This window comes from Callithrix jacchus, chromosome 9 (assembly GCF_049354715.1).
Source record: "Callithrix jacchus isolate 240 chromosome 9, calJac240_pri, whole genome shotgun sequence".
Classification (NCBI taxonomy): domain Eukaryota; kingdom Metazoa; phylum Chordata; class Mammalia; order Primates; family Cebidae; genus Callithrix; species Callithrix jacchus.
The window spans coordinates 28,866,995-28,886,260 of NC_133510.1; the positions used below are offsets into that span (position 1 = coordinate 28,866,995).

The 19,266-nt window shown below is 39.6% G+C and overlaps 1 protein-coding gene across 2 annotated transcripts; it reads left to right on the plus strand.

Moving 5' to 3' along the window:
• The first annotated feature begins 1,848 nt into the window (after nucleotides 1–1,848).
• On the plus strand, nucleotides 1,849–16,178 carry SLC38A2 (solute carrier family 38 member 2). 2 transcript variants are annotated; one of them, XM_002752342.6, is made up of 16 exons: nucleotides 1,849–2,126; nucleotides 3,244–3,445; nucleotides 3,780–3,861; nucleotides 4,010–4,125; nucleotides 7,240–7,313; nucleotides 7,421–7,513; nucleotides 7,644–7,725; nucleotides 9,240–9,322; nucleotides 9,716–9,774; nucleotides 9,860–10,027; nucleotides 10,428–10,507; nucleotides 10,600–10,700; nucleotides 11,236–11,360; nucleotides 11,732–11,876; nucleotides 11,989–12,086; nucleotides 13,184–16,178. In XM_002752342.6, the coding sequence occupies exons 2-16, from the start codon at nucleotides 3,330–3,332 to the stop codon at nucleotides 13,280–13,282; spliced, it is 1,521 nt and encodes a 506-aa protein (XP_002752388.2). In that variant the 5' UTR covers nucleotides 1,849–2,126; nucleotides 3,244–3,329; the 3' UTR covers nucleotides 13,283–16,178. The 2 variants fall into 2 exon arrangements, with proteins under 2 accessions (XP_002752388.2, XP_078194981.1); XM_078338855.1 differs by lacking the exon at nucleotides 4,010–4,125.
• The last annotated feature ends 3,088 nt before the right edge of the window (nucleotides 16,179–19,266 follow it).

The following is a 19,266-nucleotide window of genomic DNA, read 5'->3' on the forward strand; positions in this document are numbered from 1 at the left end:
ACACATTTTGCCCTTAGCGGTACAGGTATTACGCTTCTCCTAAATTTGTGTTGCAATACAAACCTCTAAAAAGTCCAAAGGAGATGAGATTTTCTTGTAGTGCCACTTGCCAGCCATAACTACCAACCCTGAGGGCCTCCTTAGCGCCTCTAACTGGATAGAGGAAATGACCGGAAATTCATCTGGGATGAAAAAGTTAAGAGCTGTTGATTGTTATCAGTTGAAACCTGATATAAAGAAACTTCCTGGGACTCCTCACTAACCTACCACTACCAAGATTGTTGTGACAAGAAGAGTGGATTGATTTTACTGGGGAATGTATGTGGAAGAAGATAGTTTTTCAGCCCTAATTGTGTGCCAAATTCCAAACCTGCCCTTCGGAAGTTCACAGTCTCTTTGGGCAGATGATACTACAAATAGTCTTGAACTATTTTGAGTGCGCGACAGCACGGGTTGTTAAAAGTCCGTCACCATATTGTTTTAGTAAACTGGTACCTGCGAAAAGAGGGCTGAGCAGGGAGGGATTAAGGCATGCGGTGCGCTTTCCCGAGGCTCAAAAACTAAGCCTTGAGTGATAGCGGCATTTGAGAGGGTGAGAGGAGGTTGGACACTAAAGCAAGAAAGGCTATTATTTAAGACTGGCCTGACCAGAGTGGAAGGTTTGGGGTAGGGAACGCAAGAGTGTGATGGGGGAAATCAGGACCTCGCTTGTCAATCATAAACACTGGTGCAGGCGAGGCTACCCAAAGCCTCACGTGCGGCAGAAATAGGCAGTTGTACAGGTTTCCTCAATAAAACATTGAAAGCAAAAATTGTGATCACACCCACCCTTTCCTTTATGCCCTGCCCAATTTCTCCCACATCTCCAAAAGGAAGAAAGCAGTAGGTTAAACTTGTTTATTCATTCATTCCACGAACATTTCTCTCTCCTACAGGGTCTTTGTTTTCAGCAAGGGAGTGAGTCCTGCCTTTCCCGCAGCACCAATTATTCCACAGCGAAGGGCCCCCCTAGTTGCCTGGCTCAGCAAGACCACATCACCACTGAAGGGAAAGAACCAGGCTCCGCAGAAAGCGCCTCAGACCCGCATTCAGAGCCTTTGCTGCGGGTGGCAGTGGTGGAATAAGAGAAGGAATGTGTCAGCGAAGGGAAAACTGGGAACTCCGAAACGGGCTTAAGAGCTCCGAGCTCCCCACTGGGGCCTCTTTCTAAGGGGTATGGCTTGCTGGCCAAAAGGCCTTTCCCCTAGTCCTGTTTTCCACGGCCGTAGGAAAAGGACATCCCGAAGCGGAGCTGCCCGCCGACCTCCGGCTAGTTTTTAAGAGTGAAAGAAGGTCTAGGTGGAGAAGAAAGAACAACAAACCATCAGGACAACGTTGCTGCCTTGGCCCAAGTTTGTGAGACAAAATCCCACTGTAAATCACAAAAATAACAATCAGGAAAGGGTTTGGTGGGAGGAATGTGTCCCCCAAAAGCAAGGACTGTTGGTGACTCGGACAGGAGAATATTTTAAGGAGCTGGCTCCTCTAAGACAACCGGATGTGTTGAGCACCAACCCGGGCTGAAAGGGATAGGCAGGGGAAGCAACCGGGGGTCTTCGCAGACTAGGAGGCTGGAGAGAGTGGGTTTGGGCTTCGCAGTAGAGTCTTGGGGGCGCCAAGGAGCGGGGCTGGGCCTCCTGCGCGGGCCGCAGAGGGAGGGGAAGGGAGGCGGGGCCTCGGGCTGGGCGGGTCGGGGGCGGGGCCCAGGTAGTGTTGATACACAAAGAGAAGGCGCCGGGGCGGCCACGGCCCCGCCCACTGACGCGTCCCCCGGGTGCCGCTATAACCCGCGGTTCGCAGGGCTGCTCCAGTGCCGCGCGACGCCGACGCCCCGGAGCGCTTTTCCTAAACTGCCAGCGGCAGCCCGACCACGCGTTCCCGTACGCTAGTGCCTTTCCTTTGACGCGGTGGACGCCGGAGGATTGGGGCGGCAATTTGCCATTTCCTTTTTTATTAAAATTATTTTTCCTGCCTATTGTTGGATTTGGGGACATTTTTCGTTTTTTTAGGATTTGTATTTGTCTGAGGAAAACCCACTGAAGACGTTTGCGTGAGGTTTCCGGGGTTCGAGAGCAGAGACCACCGAGGTAACGCGTGCGGGGAAAGGGTAGTCTGGGTAGCGCGCCGGGCCCGGGCGGCAGTGGGGGAGGGGCTCCCGGGAGGGGCTGCGCGGGAAGGCGGCCGCGGGGGCCGTTTCCTTTCGAGGCAGGCGTTTTCGGTTGGCCCGGCCAGCCTTCCATCCGGGCCCGTCGCGCGGGGGTCGCGCCCGCGACGTGCGCAGGAGAGAGGGCGCTGGGCGGGGGCCGTGTGCCTGCCCGGTGCGTAGCCGCATCTTCCCGTTAGGGGGAGGGGAGCCAGTCCGGCCCGCGCGGCTCTGCTGCGGCAAGTCTTGTGACTAATTTGCATTCAATAAAAAAATTAAGTCCAGGGAACCAGGAATCTGGGGGTGGCGGAGGTGGGCTTGGGCTTTTATTATGGGAGAGGCCAAGATTGGGGAAGACGAGTTGGGAACATTTGACAATCGGCGGTCGATATTGCATCAGTTTCCTTTCCTGGCATAGGAGGGGCCGGGCGAAGCACTCGCGGGCCAGCTGCCTGTAGACGGGTGTGCTTGAGGGCACTGGCGCGCGTGTGTAAACAAATCCTTTGCCGCCGGGTCCCGGGCGTTCTCCCCGCTCTAGAGAGGAAGAGCAGTGTCGGCCCTTTCCACCTCTTTGAGGCAAGGCTGTCTGCCGCAGAGGCATTTCCCCATGTGGGGGCTCCGGGCAGTAAAGGATAGATTAATCAGCACTGCTGTTCCAGATGCTAGAAACGGGAAGCCTAGGTTACTTGCACACGAGCCAGGGTCGGAGCCGGATGTGTACCCTGCGTGCCTGTGCACGTCTGGTGCGGCTGTGAGAAAGCAAAACGGCCCCCCTCGCCCCCTCCATTCCGACTCGGGACAATAGAGAGGGTGAAAGTCTGAAATCGGTCGGAGTAGGGGGCCTCGGTGGGCGCGGCGCAGCGGTGGGATCATCTTTGTTCTTGGCGACTCAGCCGTCGGTACTTTTCCGCCCCTCGGCGCGCCCCCGCCCCTCGCGCGCGGCTGGTACTTTTCCACTCGCCTGGCCCGGGATGAATCAGCCGCGCTGCGCCTCCCGGCAGCGTCACGTGACCACGGCGGGCTGGCGCTGCGGTCCTGACGCGCCGCCTCTACCTTCGCAGGCCGGCTCGCGGTCCGGTGCACCCACCGCCGAGGACAAAAGGAGCCCAGCGCTGCTAGCTGCACCCGATTCCTGTCAGTGCTAAGCATGAAGAAGGCCGAAATGGGAAGGTTCAGTATTTCCCCGGATGAAGACAGCAGCAGCTACAGTTCAAACAGCGACTTCAATTACTCCTACCCCACTAAGCAAGCTGCTCTGAAAAGGTGGGAGAAGTTGTAGCACTTTTGAAAAAACGGCTAGCATGGGTTTGGTTCAGGGAGTACCTAGGACTCTGCTTCCATTGCTTTAATTTGCTATATAGCATTTAGAAGAGATGCGTAATCACTGAAAGAGTAACCTATTTTCTTGTTGAAATGACAAGATAGCTCTTGTGAAAGTCAATTCCTAGTTAATATTTATACGTTTAAGTAAAGGTGTTGTAACAGAACTACGCTGGTGGTGGAGGGTATTTTATATTAAAGCGATCTTGTGTGTAATGATAGATATTTCAGTCCAGTTTACAATTATATGTCTTTTGTTTGTTTGTTTGTTTTGCAGCCATTATGCAGATGTAGATCCTGAAAACCAGAACTTTTTACTTGAATCGAATTTGGGGAAGAAGAAGTATGAAACAGACTTTGTAAGTTAAAAATAATAGTTTCTCTCTCAGTGGCTTTATGGAGTAAAAGAATAGTTTTACGTTTAGAATTCAAATCTAACTTGCCCAAAGCTGGTTTTCTCCATTTAATTATTGTTATATGTTTGGTTATCGTTTTCCCTCTATGTAGCATCCAGGTACTACTTCCTTTGGAATGTCAGTATTTAATCTGAGCAATGCGATTGTGGGCAGTGGAATCCTTGGGCTTTCTTATGCCATGGCTAATACTGGAATTGCTCTTTTTATGTAAGTATGTGTAAGTAGTGAGTCTGCCGTGCAGGGCAGTTACTATGATAAAACATATTTTGGCTCCAGAAACTGAATTTAGAGTTGCAGTAGCTGATCAAAAGTTACTCGCTTAAAGTTAAAAGTATGAGAAACTCCCAAAATCTCCTTGTTCTACTCCATACTGCGCAATATCAAGAAAGCCAACTAGAAAAAAATAGGGCAGTCCTTAAAACTGACAAATTAAGCTAAAAGTCTTCTAAGTCAGTGGGAATAGTTAAAACTGTAACAGTTGGTATTTACTGAAAAAGAACTATGGCTAAATCCAGGGTATCAGGGTAACTATAAATTTTGTTCTGGCAAATCAGAAGCTGAAAATCCTAATAAGCTCCAAATCAGTTTGGTAAATCGACATAGTTCTTAAGGACCTGTTGTCCCTTACAAGAATAAGGAAAAGAAAGTTCTTCTAAACATATACGGTGTGGTGGTATTTACCCAGCCTGCAACGTGTTTGTTTTAAGACGAGTGAGTCATGATTTTCTGAACCCTGAAAAGCAATCCATACATGTTTTTTTAATGTTTGCATTTTTCTGAGCTGTTCGATTGCCACATGCTGTGGTAAAAATGAATATTTTAATAAATAGTTGTTTTTAAATGTATTCCCCACAATTGCACAGTTAGACTTAATTACTCCTGTGCTTTCCAACATAAATACCTGGATAGACTCTTGGAGGTACAGAAAACCTCAGAGCAGTGGTTCTTAACTATTTTTGGGTCACCGACTCTTGGAGAATATGATGGAAAAATGTGGATATTTCCAGGGAAAAAGCACAAAGCAAAAATACGTGCATTCTTGAGTGTGTATTTTTCAGTGATGGTTGTGTCATAGCCCTAAAGTTTACCTGTGGACCCCTGGCTAAGGCAATTTCTGTAGAGGATTGTGTAACTTAATACCTTCATTGTACAGATAAGGAAAGCATATGTATGTAGCATGGAATTGTCCCTTTGTGACAGATGTGTTTTACTTAGCTGACTGGCGCCTTCTACTCAAGGTATTTTCTCCAGCCCGATAGAATGTTCATGAAAAGAAAAGCAGACCTTTGCAAAGCTCTGCTTTGAGAAATTCCACACGGAGGTTAAGCCTGGCTTTTTGAGTACTAGGCGCTAGGATTCACTGTGGCTTGCTTCATTAGGATGAGGCTTTCTGAGAACTCTTACTAAGGTGAAGGACCAGTGATTTATGTAGAATCCTACAATCTCAAGAGTTTTTAGTGGAGAACCTGACTAGCATCACTGTTGAATATTTGAAATCCTTGTTAGCACTTGGTATAAAAACTGGAGGCAGTTTTAGAATGCAGCCAGTGTAGTTACAGTAAAAATTTAAATGAGATTAAGTAGCACCTGTTTCATAAGTGAAGGTCAAATTCTGATATGTTACCCTTGTAATCTTGGAATTATACTTTAATAGGTGCTTATGTGATTGATTTACCATTTTACTAAGTGGCTAAGTAATATCAAGATTACTGAAGTACGTTTTTATTCATTAGTATTTACTTTACATTTAGAGGTATACAGGTAAATGGGCCAAAAACCACATGGCTGCCATGGTCCACTTCAACAGCTCTAGCTAACCTTTTTAAGGAGAATCAATCTTAAGGTTGAAAGTGATCTCAAAGGTTATAAAGTCTATCCCTTGTCATTTGAATTTGGTTTGTTTTTAATTAAACCAACTTCTTTTCTCCAGTTGGAATTGAGGCTAGTGTCACCTCATACTGACTAGGCCTCATAAGACTTCTGGCATTTAGAACGGTAGTATAAAGCCACTTCCTCTGTTTAACTAATAGACATCAGTTTCTTTGTCAACACCTTAAATGGTACCGCATGCAAATTGGTCATACAGAATAAAAAAACATGCAGCTCTTCTCCTTGGCAGGGTTTTCTGTGAGTTTCCGTTTTGTTTCGATTAATTTCTTTAAAAAATTAGTCTCCATCTCTCGGCTATCCTAGGTGGAAGGAGAGTAAAGCTGGAATGAGAGAGACCTTGATCTAAAGGAAAATTAAGTGACATTAGGGTCCCTTTAGTCACTCTGTGTTACCATATTTTTTTTTCTCTTGCTCAATCCAAGTGAAAGGGTCAAAGGAGGAAAGGCTTAGACAGTCAGGCTAAAAGCCTTCTTGTTCCAGCATAGACATTGTTTAACTGTGACAATACTGGGCCTGCATTCCTCCCCATGGGGTGCAGTGTAGTATATTATCACAATGGTTAGTTCTCTGATTTGTGCCCAGTTGTTAGTAAAGCTTGTAGTGCCTTACTCTTAAAACGTTAGTATCATTTCCCCCTTACCATTCTTTCCCTTTTTTTTAGAAAAAAAGACAGTATTTCATTTTGTTCTCCAGGCTGAGTGCAGTGGCAAACTCCTGGGCTCAAGTGATCCCCCTACCTCAGCCTGAGTCACTGGGACTATAGGTACATACCACCACAACTGGCTTTTCTTTTTCCTTTGGTAGAGATGGGATTTCCCCATTATGTTGTCCAGGCTGGTCTTGAACTCTTGACCTCAAGCACTCATCCTGCCCCCAGGCCTCCCAGAGTACTGGGATTACAGCCATGAGCCACTGCACCTGGCCTCTCGTTGCTGTTTTTATCTATACGGTCCATGTGGTCTTAAAACCTTTTCTGAACCTGTCTCAATTGAATTTCACAAGAACCTTGTGGGCTGGGTTTAGTGGCAGATATTACTAATATTTTACAGATAAAGGGAACTTGAAATGCAGAAAGGTGGCAAGTATACAGCTCATAACTGTGGTGCCAGAATCAAAATACAAGTTTTAAAACTCCACCACTTGGAAGTTGAGCTTTCCAGTGTCTCATGTTATGTTTGGCTCTGTGGATGGACTTCCTTGTTCCTAACTTATGCTGTAGAACTATCACCTGAGACATGATGCAAGTTTTTACTGCTAGGCGAGAGACAATGTTGACTGTTCCAGTCAGCAGGAGAGGAAATGCCAGTTCGAGGCATTTTGACACAAATAGTACAAGTTTCACACATAATGTTATTTAAACAACCAGAAAGAGTTGTCTTTAAATATAGCTGTGCTTGCTTATAACCCTGTGTCTTTTCTTTTTCTTATCAGAATTCTCTTGACAGTTGTGTCAATATTTTCCCTGTATTCTGTTCATCTCCTTTTGAAGACTGCCAACGAAGGAGGTATAATAATAGCATTCTTGATTTTTCTATAACAATGTATACCTATCATGGTTTTCTTTCTCTTTTAAAATCCTTGGCTTCATGCTTCTGTGTTCTTCAAATTGTAGGATCTTTATTATATGAACAATTGGGATATAAGGCATTTGGATTAGTTGGAAAGCTTGCAGCATCTGGATCAATTACAATGCAGAACATTGGAGGTGAGAATTTTTCAAAAAATGATTTGGGTAGACTTTATGCTCATTGTGTAGCACACAGTGGTGACACATGCGTTTTAGTGTCACATGTCACATTTTGCACTTGTAATGGTATAATTTTGTTTTCCTCCAGCTATGTCAAGCTACCTCTTCATAGTGAAATATGAGTTACCTTTGGTGATCAAGGCATTAATGAACATTGAAGATACAACTGGGTAGGTGCTAAGTAAGGTTACTCATAAAAAACAATTATAGTCAAAAGTGGTTAGATATATTTTTATCAAAGTTGGATACAAAATTATTATTGGTTAATTATCCATAATCTTTCTCTTGAAACTGACCAAGAAGGCTCCCCATCTCTGTAGACTGATTTGAACTTTGGAGAATTAAAGGCCAAAACATGTAGCTAGCCCTACAGTTTTGAATATCTTAATTTCTAAAACAGGTTTTTATAAGTTTGAAATTCTTAAGACTTAATCTATTCAATGCATTATATAGGTTGGACATCCCTAATCTGAAACCCAAAACTTTTTGAGTGACAACATGATTCTACAAGTGGAAAATCTATACCTGATTTCGAAATAGATATGCAAAATTATTTAAAATAGTATAAAATCATCTTTAGGCTATGGGTTTAAGAAGGCGTATAGAAAACATAAGTTTGTGTTTAGACTTAAGTCCCATCTCCCAAGATAATCTCAAATATGTATATGCAGATACTCCAAAGTCCAAAACACTTCTGTTTCCAAGTATTTTGGTTAAGGGATACTCAACATGTGCCAGAAAATGTGTAGCCATGCTATGGAAACCATTTTCTTCTACCACAGGTATTCATCCCAAGTTAACTTATGGGTTTTTATCTAACGTAAACATGGGAAGGAATAATTTACTTCCCACCCTACCTGCAGCTCATTACATCAAAATAGAGAAGTGCTGTTATCTCTGATACGACTTTAGAAATTTAAGTTGATCTTTAATAGTTTTTTGCAGGCTACTTACTGCTGAAGTGAATGGAATAGAATTCATGAGGCAATTAGAATTTGAAAATAGTGATTTAAAAGAGAGTTCAATTCATGATTTACCTAAAAAGGAAAAAGAGGCTTAGGGGATATACATAATGTTTCCTATAAGTTTAAAAAGGACATTTTTTGGCTATCTTTGGAGTTAAAGGTGGGCCAGGATGTCACAACATACTCTGATAATCTGGAATAAGTCCTGGTTTGGGGGATTTAGTTTTATAATTTTCAGTGGGGGGCACAGTTTGCTTATGCATTTTATGAAAATATTTTTTTTGGAAAAAAAACTTTTAAATTTTGTTTTTTGTTTCTAGCATTAGAAATTACATGCTAAAGCTGTACCAAAGTTGGTGTACAATTTTTCTCAAAGTGCTTAAAGATAACATTACTGGCTTAACAAAGCAGCTTTGTTCCCTGCATTAGTATCAAGTCTTTAATAAGTATTTTGTTATGAATCAGCTGGCAGCCTTCCCAGAGCAAGTAGTGGGACAAAAGTTACACTGTTGTATACCCCACTTCTAACCTGAGTGAATATTCATCTAGCACACAAAGTTGAAACGTTATTCCCATCTTGAACAAGAGAAACTTTCTAAACATGTCTTTTTTTGTGTTTGTTTTCATGGTATTTCTATAAAATGAGCTCTGTTAGAAGATGTGTATGTTATTCTGAGTACATTTGTGACTGTTTTTGATCTTGTTTCTGTTTTCTTTAGATTGTGGTATCTGAACGGTGACTATTTGGTTCTGTTGGTGTCATTGGTGCTCATTCTTCCTTTGTCGCTGCTTAGAAATTTAGGTGAGCAAACTCATCTCTAAAGAGAATTGAAATGAGCTTCTCACCAGTAGTTGGGCTTTCTGTTAATAGAAATTAATCAGAATGAAAAAGCCCTAAAAGGATATCTTTGGGAGTTATAGCATGCAAGATTTAGGAGCTGAAATATTTCATTGACAACATATGTTGTGCTTTGTAAGAAATAATGCAAATGTTAGATTTTATTAGCTTTGGGTTATGACAAATATATTTAAGTAATTCCATATTTTAGTATCATAAGAATTAAAAATTTAGTACTGTCTCTATACGTTAGTGCCTAAAGTCTTCACAGCGGAATTGAGTTATTCAGTGGAAAAAATACTTGATCTAAATCAGTTGCATTAAACTAATACTGATTCCTGCCACCCTCCCTTACAGGATATTTGGGATATACCAGTGGCCTTTCCTTGTTGTGTATGGTGTTCTTTCTGATTGTGGTGGGTATGATTTTTCTTTAGAAAGTATTTTTTATAAGCCCTGTCATGTCACTTGTTTAACAAATGCAAAATAATGTATTTTTAGGTCATTTGCAAGAAATTTCAGATTCCGTGTCCTATGGAAGCTGCTTTGATAATTAATGAAACAATAAACACCTCCTTAACACAGCCATCAGCTCTTGTACCTGATTTGTTACATAACGTGACTGAAAATGACTCTTGCAGACCTCACTATTTTATTTTTAACTCACAGGTAACTAAATATGCTTATTTACTCAAATGAAGAGTTTAGGGAAGAAAAGAGGGAAGCTATTCAGTGGAAATTTAAAAACAACTCCCAGGGTAAAGGGAGGAGGATAATAGGTGCTTTTTAGAAAACATGTGATTAGCTAATTATTGAGGACTGAAGTAAATTTTGGTTCACATTTTAAAATAGATTGAGAAATAAGATAATTATATGGTGCTAATAATTGACACATTAAGAAGTGAGAATATTGATCATACTTCATGAACAGATTAGAAGGAAGCTAATTATGCAAAGGAAACTATTTTAGGCTTTTTTTCTAAGATTGTTTACATAAAATATATGCTACAGAAATGTGACAGCACGAGTTTGTTAATCAGATTAAGTAGATGTTTACATTTTGTTTCAGACTGTCTATGCTGTGCCAATTCTGACCTTTTCATTTGTCTGTCATCCTGCTGTTCTTCCCATCTATGAAGAACTGAAAGAGTGAGTACTTACATAAATATGTTGAGAAGGTATTAAACAACTGCTGTAACTGCTGCTGTAATATATATTTGAATTTTCTTTGAATTACATAGCCGCAGCCGTAGAAGAATGATGAATGTGTCCAAGATTTCATTTTTTGCCATGTTTCTCATGTATCTGCTTGCTGCCCTCTTTGGATACCTGACATTTTACGGTAAATAATGCCTCCTTTACCAAAAAATAAAATAGAATCCACTAACTGAAATGAAACTGCTAGTTTTCCATCACTTTAAAAATAGTCTGTTTTTATGTATTTCATATTTGATGAGAAATGAAATTTAGAGCTTAGAATTATCCATAGTGTATTTAATCAGTAATTTCTAGAATCCAGGTTTGAAAACATCGTTAATCATTTGATGGCATGTTTGTATGATATGCTAGCTAGCCTCTGAGTTCATCTGCCTGTCTCTTCTCCCCTCACCTTTAGACTATATAACACACACACAAATTGTAAGCCAAGCCAAGAGATTTAGCAGTTTAATAACTCCTGTTGTTTTTAATGGGAATCATGTGGCTAAATCTCTATGTAGTATTTAGAAAAATTTTTCTTCAATGTTATTTAATTGCATTAACCATAATTCCAAACTAATCTTATTAGCTTCTTAGTTCACAATCGTTTTTTGAGTAGCTAAATAACGAGTTTCCAATGAAAACAGCCACTCAAAAGTTTTTTTGATGTTTCCCTGTAGAACATGTTGAGTCAGAATTGCTTCATACCTACTCTACTATCGTGGGAACTGATATTCTTCTTCTCATTGTTCGTCTGGCTGTGCTAATGGCTGTGACCCTGACAGTACCAGTAGTTATTTTCCCGGTAAGTAATTACTTGCTCTGCTTTCAGTAGGAATGAGTTTTTAAACATATGGATACTTGTGAGATTTTTATCTTCTGGGAGAAGGGAAACACCAGTAGAACAATACTAAGTTGGTGGTGGTTTTGAAGGGGCTTTATGAAAATACAGTGTATATTTTCAGAATATCCTGGGGACATTTTTTTCAGCATAAGATATAAAATGATCTTTAAGTGTTCAGAAAACAGCAGAGAAAGGCACAGTTTTATTTGGAAATAGTTACTATTTTAGGTAGATTCCTTGTTACTTGGGCATTCTTTTCATTCACTGAAGCTGGATTTTTAAATTTTATATTGCTATTATTTTAAAAATATGTTTTATTTATTTTTTTGCAGATTCGGACTTCTGTAACTCACTTGTTGTGTGCATCAAAAGATTTCAGTTGGTGGCGTCATAGTCTCATTACAGTGTCTATCTTGGCATTTACCAATTTACTTGTCATCTTTGTCCCAACTATTAGAGATATCTTTGGTTTTATTGGTAAGTTTTAGAAAGTATCAAAGTTGATTCAAACATCAGGGATTTTAAGATTTAAAGAATGAATGACAGGTGATTCATTGAATCCTCAAGAAACATAAATGTTCTTTTACAGGTGCATCTGCTGCTGCTATGTTGGTTTTTATTCTTCCTTCTACATTCTATATCAAGTTGGTGAAGAAAGAATCTATGAAATCTGTACAAAAAATGGGGGTGAGTGAAAGATTATGACCATAAAAACAATAATAACTTTTAATATCATAAATTTCCCAAACTGATTTTTAGTTTTATTTTCTTAGATGTCATTTTTGTGGTTTCACTTTTAAGTTACTGGTAAACATTTCTGTAACAGTATACTTCACAGATGGAAGATTGTGAAGGGAAAGGGAAAGATAGTTTGCCATCTAATAAATACTTAATTGAAATAAAGTTACTAGATACTTTGGAGATAGGAATAGGGGTGGAAGACTAGTGTGATACTTAGCTTTCAACATTTGTTCAGCCAGTTTTCATTGGACTGCCTACTGTGACAGGCACTTAAATGGGTCTTGCGTATATAAAAGAGAAGGAAGGACTGTTCAGTTGAGACCAACCATCTTCAGAGCAAAGCTCTCCAGGAGACTCTCTCTCTCCATAGTGTTTACTATTATGTACCTACTTTACAATTATGTACCTACTCTGTAATAACAGCTGGTGACACAGTTTGATGTGCTAACCACAAATCATGTGGTTCCTAGTACCAGAATCCTGGTGGTGGTATTTAGGAAAAAGACTACTTTTTAGTCATTATCTTATACTTTCATTCTGCTCTGATTAAAGTACTGGAATTGATTGTAAACCAACAACTGTCATCTTGTTTTACTCTAAATTACATAGTGGCAGTATTTAGGGTTGGATTTAGGAATTAATTTACTCAATTATCTTCTTCTAGAAAGACCTCCGGCTTTGACTTTCACTACATTTTAGGATGATTTGGGTTTGATTTTTGTGGCTTTATTTTTGCTCTTTAAAAAACTGCAAAAAATCTAGTCCAGCTCTTTATGAAGTAGGTTGTTTAGCAAGAAAATTCCCTTTTCACTTGAGACAAAGGAATGAAAAGGGAAAGTTCAGAGGCTTCAAAAGTACAGTTATTTTGTACTGTAGATGATTTACCAATCAGGAGTTTATATTTGGCAAGGTTAGATTTTTGTTCTATAAACATGACATAGTAGATAAACTTTAAAATTCAAGCACATTTTAAAAAGTAGAAAAAGGTATGTTTGGCATATATGTTTTATTACTTGCTGATCAATTTTCTCTATGCATTGCAGGCTTTGTTCTTCCTGTTAAGTGGCATACTGGTGATGACCGGAAGCATGTCCTTGATTATTTTGGATTGGGTATATAATGCACCTGGAGGTGGCCATTAACTGGCACCGCTCAAACTCAGTCCATCTGATGCCAGTGTTGAGTAAACTCAACGACTATGAAATTTCACCTAATGTTTTCAGTTTCACTTCCTTTTAAAGTGCAGATTCCTCGCTGGTTCTTCTGAGTGCAGAATAAGTGAACTTTTTTTTTTTTTTTTTTTTAAAGAAACTTATCTGTATGTTAGAAATGGATCTGAACAACAAAACCACGAGTCTCGGGTTAAGGGAAGTGACAATTTTATTCCATTCCAGAGAATGGACGAACTCTTAACTTTTATCAAGCCACATGCTTGGCTGTGTCATTGTTTAACTTGGATATTTTATGATTTTACTTGAATGTGCCTAATGGAACCATTAGATGTGAGAAACAATTATTCTTAATTTACAGCAAAATATTGAATAACCATTGAGAAAAACACTATTATTTTTTGTACCAAAAATACTTAAAGACCTCAGAAGCACTCTTTTACTTTTAAGAAATCACTTTTTTTCAATTTTATTCAGAAGCAGTTGTCAGTAAATTCCGTAAAATAATTTCATTGTTATTTAAAAATGAATATTAGTATAATGAAATGATTGGCCTTTTTGTAGGCATAATAAGCCAAATACTTTTTTACCCAAAATTTTTAGAGAAAATAATGTAATGAAAAATTGTACCATGAACTAGGAGTATAGTTTTTTCCATTTAAATGTCACCGTTAACTTAAAAGATAATTGAGTGATTATCACTATACCAAATCAGATGAACTCTGTTCATCACTTTTCTTCTCTGTCCCTGAACAATTTGGTTCATTCAGACTGAAATGTTTATGTCTTCAACTTATTAGAATGGACGATAATGCAGATACTTCTGTGGGAAATAAAATAACTAATTTTGAGGTACCAAATAGTGCAATTGGGTAAAACAGGGTTTATTCAGTTGCATCTGTCTCCAGTGTTGTATTGACAGCTCTGGGTCTTTTTGGGCCAGCCCTTTTTTGACATTGCTTCCAGCAGTGGAAAATGGGCATTTGATGGCAATAGGCCAAAATTATTATGTCCAGAGAGTACACTTTTTCAAAATGCTCACCTACTGGAAGTGTGAATTACTTGACAATGTGTGGCTTAGTTGTATTCATGTTTTGTCTACAGTAGAGGTCTAATCCACAGGTTACACCTGTGGTATGATATAAGTTCTCTTTGTGTAGGCCACTGGGTTTCTCATGCAGTAAGCTTTATAAAAACTCATTTGCACTGGACTGTCATCTCATTCTTGTACAACGTCGTATTATTTGTTTACATCTAACAAATGATTAGCTAGGGAAAACAGTGCAAACTGAGTGTTAGTAGTTGTTTTGGTCCAACTGCATGTCAACCCTTCCATTTCAATCCCGGTTACAAGTGAAAATATTACTTTAAAACTCGGCTTTAAGAGCACATTTATTGTACATCACAGTGTATGGTGAATATGTTATTAAATAACGTGGTACTTTGCTCATCAGGCATAAAGTCTAAAATCTGATACACGTTAATTTCATGAAGTGGTTGAGGGAAGCAAATAATGAAATTGTCAATTGGTTATCTGGCTCTAAGGTTTTCCCTTGAAATAAAAATGTTGGGTTTGGGGCAAGGGCCAGAAATGTGGCAGACATGGTTTTTGTTACGCATTCTTGTATCATATGTGACTAAATTTACAAAAAAGATACATGTGTAATTAAAACCCTTATGGAACTGGAAGGCATCTTGTGCTACATTGGGTGAAAACATTGGTCCATTTTTGTCTGTTTCTATGAAGAAATAATTGGGGACCATCTAGAAATACAAAGGCAGTGGAAAGACAGATTCTGTAGCACTGCTTACATTTAATTGGGGTTTAGGCACTCCATTCAAATGCAGGACCTCATCTATAGTTCAGACCAAGAATCGGCACGTTTGCATGAGCTCTTGGAAAGAGTTGCTGACTTTGTATAAGACCTGCCCAAGGAATACCAAGTAAAGAGTTGTTTCTACAGACTTTTTTTTTTTTTTTTTTTTTTTTGGTATGGGAGAAGATACTGTCAACCAGGAAGAAGTGGAAAACAAAATTCTCAATAGCAAATTAATAAGGGGAAGCTCCTCCAATTCCTTGGCTATTTGAGGTTCAAAATCAACTGCCTAGGGAAAATTCCAATACATGGTTCTCTTGGAGCTATCATGTCTGCCTTGAGGTTCCTAAACAGTGAATTCCCATTAATGAGCAGTCTTCAGTATTAAAACCACTGTCTTGTCACCTCATTTTGCATTACTGTCTTCCGTGGCTGTTTCAGTTATGACTAATGTTATTTATAGAACAACATTAATCCATTAAAGCTAACCTATTTTTCCAATATTTATGATAATCTATGTACATATATTGTCTGTCCATATGTATTTGTAAATAGGTTGTATATAATGTCAGGTTTGGGTCTTGGGTTCAAGTATATATATTCCTGTAAGTTTCTTAACTGCATTTTGATGAATTTACATTATGTAACTATAAGAATTGTCCCAAAAATACCTGTGCAGAAAATTGGATATTGAAAAATTGACAGAATTGTGTACAAACACTAAAAACTTCAAATACTTGTTTAAATTGTACTTGTAATAAACTCAATATCAATTTTTTTTTTCATGAAATCTTGGTGCAAATTCAGATGGCTTTAAAATTTAAGGTATAAATTTCCAAAATGCAGTAGTGATCAAAATGTGATCTAGTGTAATGGAAGACCTTTGAGAACCTGGGTGTATTAACTTTGTGTATATAATGTAAATATCCCCACTGTACTGTTAGAGGCCAACAATTCAAGTATAGCTTGTTGGCAAAGAGTGCTACACCGTTTCAATGAAACAATGTATGTTTGTTTTAACTGAACTAAAATAAATACATGCTTAATCCTGAGTAGCAGAGTTTTTTCTCTTTGTTTTTTGTTTTTGAGTAATGGGATAGGCAGTGTCGAATGCAATTTGCGTTGTCAGTGCAGTACCTAGCACCTAGTAGGTGTTCCTACGATCGTGACGAAGAAAAAGAATGGTCAGGAAAAAGTTTATTTTACTTTGAGACAAGAGTTTCACTTTTGTTGCCAAGGCTGGAATACAGTGGCACAATCTTAGCTCAACCGTAACCTCCACCTGCTGGGTTTAAGCGATTCTGCTGCCTCAGCCTCTTGAATGGCTGGGATTACAGGTGCCCACTAAGGATGGGGCATGTTCGTCAGGCTGGTGTCGAACTCCCAACCTCAGGTGATCTGCCCACCTTGGCCTCTCAAAGTGCTGCGATTATAGGCATGAGCCACTGTGTCCAGCCCCTACTTTACTTTAGATTCTCAGAGATTCTCTAAGTTTCCAAAGTGAGAAGGAATGGAAAGTGAGTTGGGGGAAGATGCTAAAATGCATCTTAAGAGGGCCCAGGCACAGCCCTGCTGATGGAAATAAATAGGCCAATAATGTATCAGAATCACCTGGAGAGCTTTTTAAACACAGCTTTCTGATAAATGGGCCTAGTTTGATTGCTATGGTCCAGCTGGAGGGTAGCCTAGGATCTGGTTTTTGTTTTGTTTTAGAAGGTCAGTCAGGTGATTCTGCTGCACAAACTCCAGAAGCAATGAAGTCGCCTGGAAAGAAGCTGGGATATGTTCAGCTTTGGTGAAAAGGTCACAGGAAAAGTGAGAACTTAATGGACAAGTTTATGCATGTAACAGCATGGTTTCACTTGAGTGATAGTGGAAGTGGGAAGGTTACTAAGATACACAGGCTAGTTTAGGTATGGCCTACTGATAAGACTGAAAAGCTTGAGGCTTGTGAAATAACCAGAGCTGAAACACAAGGAAAGGAATACACCTTGGGATAGCCAAGTATGCTCGAGGGTGGTTCCAAAGTCAGGAAATGTCTCCAAGAAACAACATGCAGTTACTAATGATGGTCAAATGAGAAGGATTAGGAAGGGTGATAGGGAAGAGCAGCAGAATTTGCAACAAAGCAATTGAAGAATGACTTGTGGAATTTTCATAGGCAAGCTTTAACTAAACACCCACAATATGCAACTAACATGCTCATTGGAAAGAGGGTAGGGTTATGTGTCAGACGGGTTCTAACAAAATCCATACACTTTCAAATGTGCTATTTTTTTAGGGAAAAAAAAAAAAAAGAAAGAAAGAAAATGAAACCCGCTGGTTGTGGTGGCATACCTGTAGTCCTAGCTACTCCAGAGCCTGAGGCAAGTGGATTGCTTGAGCCCAGGAGCTTGAGACTAATCTGGACAGCATGGTGAAACCCTTTGTCTCAAATTAAAAAATTACCAATGTAAACCAGAATGCAAATTTATTAATCTACAATTAGAAATATACTGGGTGAAGCCAGGTGCAGTGGCTTATGCCCCTAATCCCAGGACTTTGGGAGGCCAAGAAGGGTGGATTGCTGAAGCCCAGCACTTCGAGACCAGCCTAGGCAACATGGTGAAACCCCATCTTTACAAAAAAATACAAAAATTAGCCAGGTGGCATTTATCTATAGTCCCTGCTATTGGAAACCCAGGGAGGTCAAGGCTGCAGTGAGCCGTAATCATGCCGCTGCACTCTAGCCTGGGTGACTGACACCCTGTAAAAATAAAAAAAAAGAGAAGAAAAAGAAAGAAGAAAAAATGAAGAGGAGGAGGAGAAGAAAGAGAAAAGAGAAAAGAAAGGGGGAAAAGGAAGGAAGGAAAAGAAAGGAGGGAAGGAAGGCAGAAAGGGAGTAAGGAAGGAAAATTGGGGGGACAGGTCCGCTGGATATAACAATATAGTACTCTAACCAGAGAGCCAGCTATTCCGAAGAGATTTCCATTAAGCTTAAGGAATATTCTAGGAACATCTAGGAGCTGTTTGTCATGACTTAGAAATATACCTAGACAGTTGGCTTAGTTAAGTTTCTGATAACAAAATCTATTTAAATTAGTTTAATCAAGAATGTCAGATGGAGAGAACTTCTTAAAAGATTGAGATGCTTCAGAGAATTAAAAGATGAATAGCTTCCAAAAATCAAAAATTGTCTTTGTTTTAGAGACCTCAATAACAGAGTGTGTGAAACTTCACTATGGAGCTATGCTACTAGATTCTGAACTTTTGTTTTCAGTTCAATTTCTCAATATAAATAAATTGGCCAGTAATGGGTCAAGATTCCACTCTAATCTCAAATGTAGTTAGGTGGGCAGGGTAACACAGTACAAACACAGCTGCCAGGACCCACCAGTATGGTGGGCAGAATAGTTTTCAGAGGAGAGGTACAATGGACATGCATTAGAAATAGGCTACAAAATTGGGACTAACTATCCCAGTTTTAACACTGAAGGTCCTGTATTATGGAAACCCTGTTAAATCCCAGGCAAACTGGGATGGTTAGTAATCCTAGCTAAGAAGGTAAACTCCAAAATATCTAATGTAACAGCCCAGAGATATTGATAAATTTATTTTCTTTGTATTTCTTTTTTCTAGGCTTCCATGCAGGACACCAACCTCCTTTTATGACTTTTCCCAACTCAATGGTCAATAGCTTCCTCAAATCACATTTTTCTGACTTCCCCACTGCAAGAGGTATAAGCTTCATAGGAACAGACATCTGTCTATCTTTTCATTAATTTATCCCCAACACTCAGATCAGTAACTAGCAAATGGTACACAGGTACTCAATATAATTGTTGAATGAATAAATGTCCCCTTGATTTCTTGTAGTTTCTTATAGTACAGTGGAGTTGAGACTCAAACTTTTAAGCAAGAATTCACTAAACACTTGCAAGATAAATACTGTGTGTGTCATGAAATTAGACACTTTTTGACTTAAAAATATAATATAGCTCACTTACCTTCAACCAGAGGCCCACAACAGGAAGGCTTTCTTAGTTCACCTGTGATCAGCCTCCGGGTGGCAAAAACCATCTTTAACCTCTACCACATAAGTGATTTTGTGGCAGTGAAATCCTTTTTTTTTTTTTTTTAACAAATTCTGGCCAGATTCTA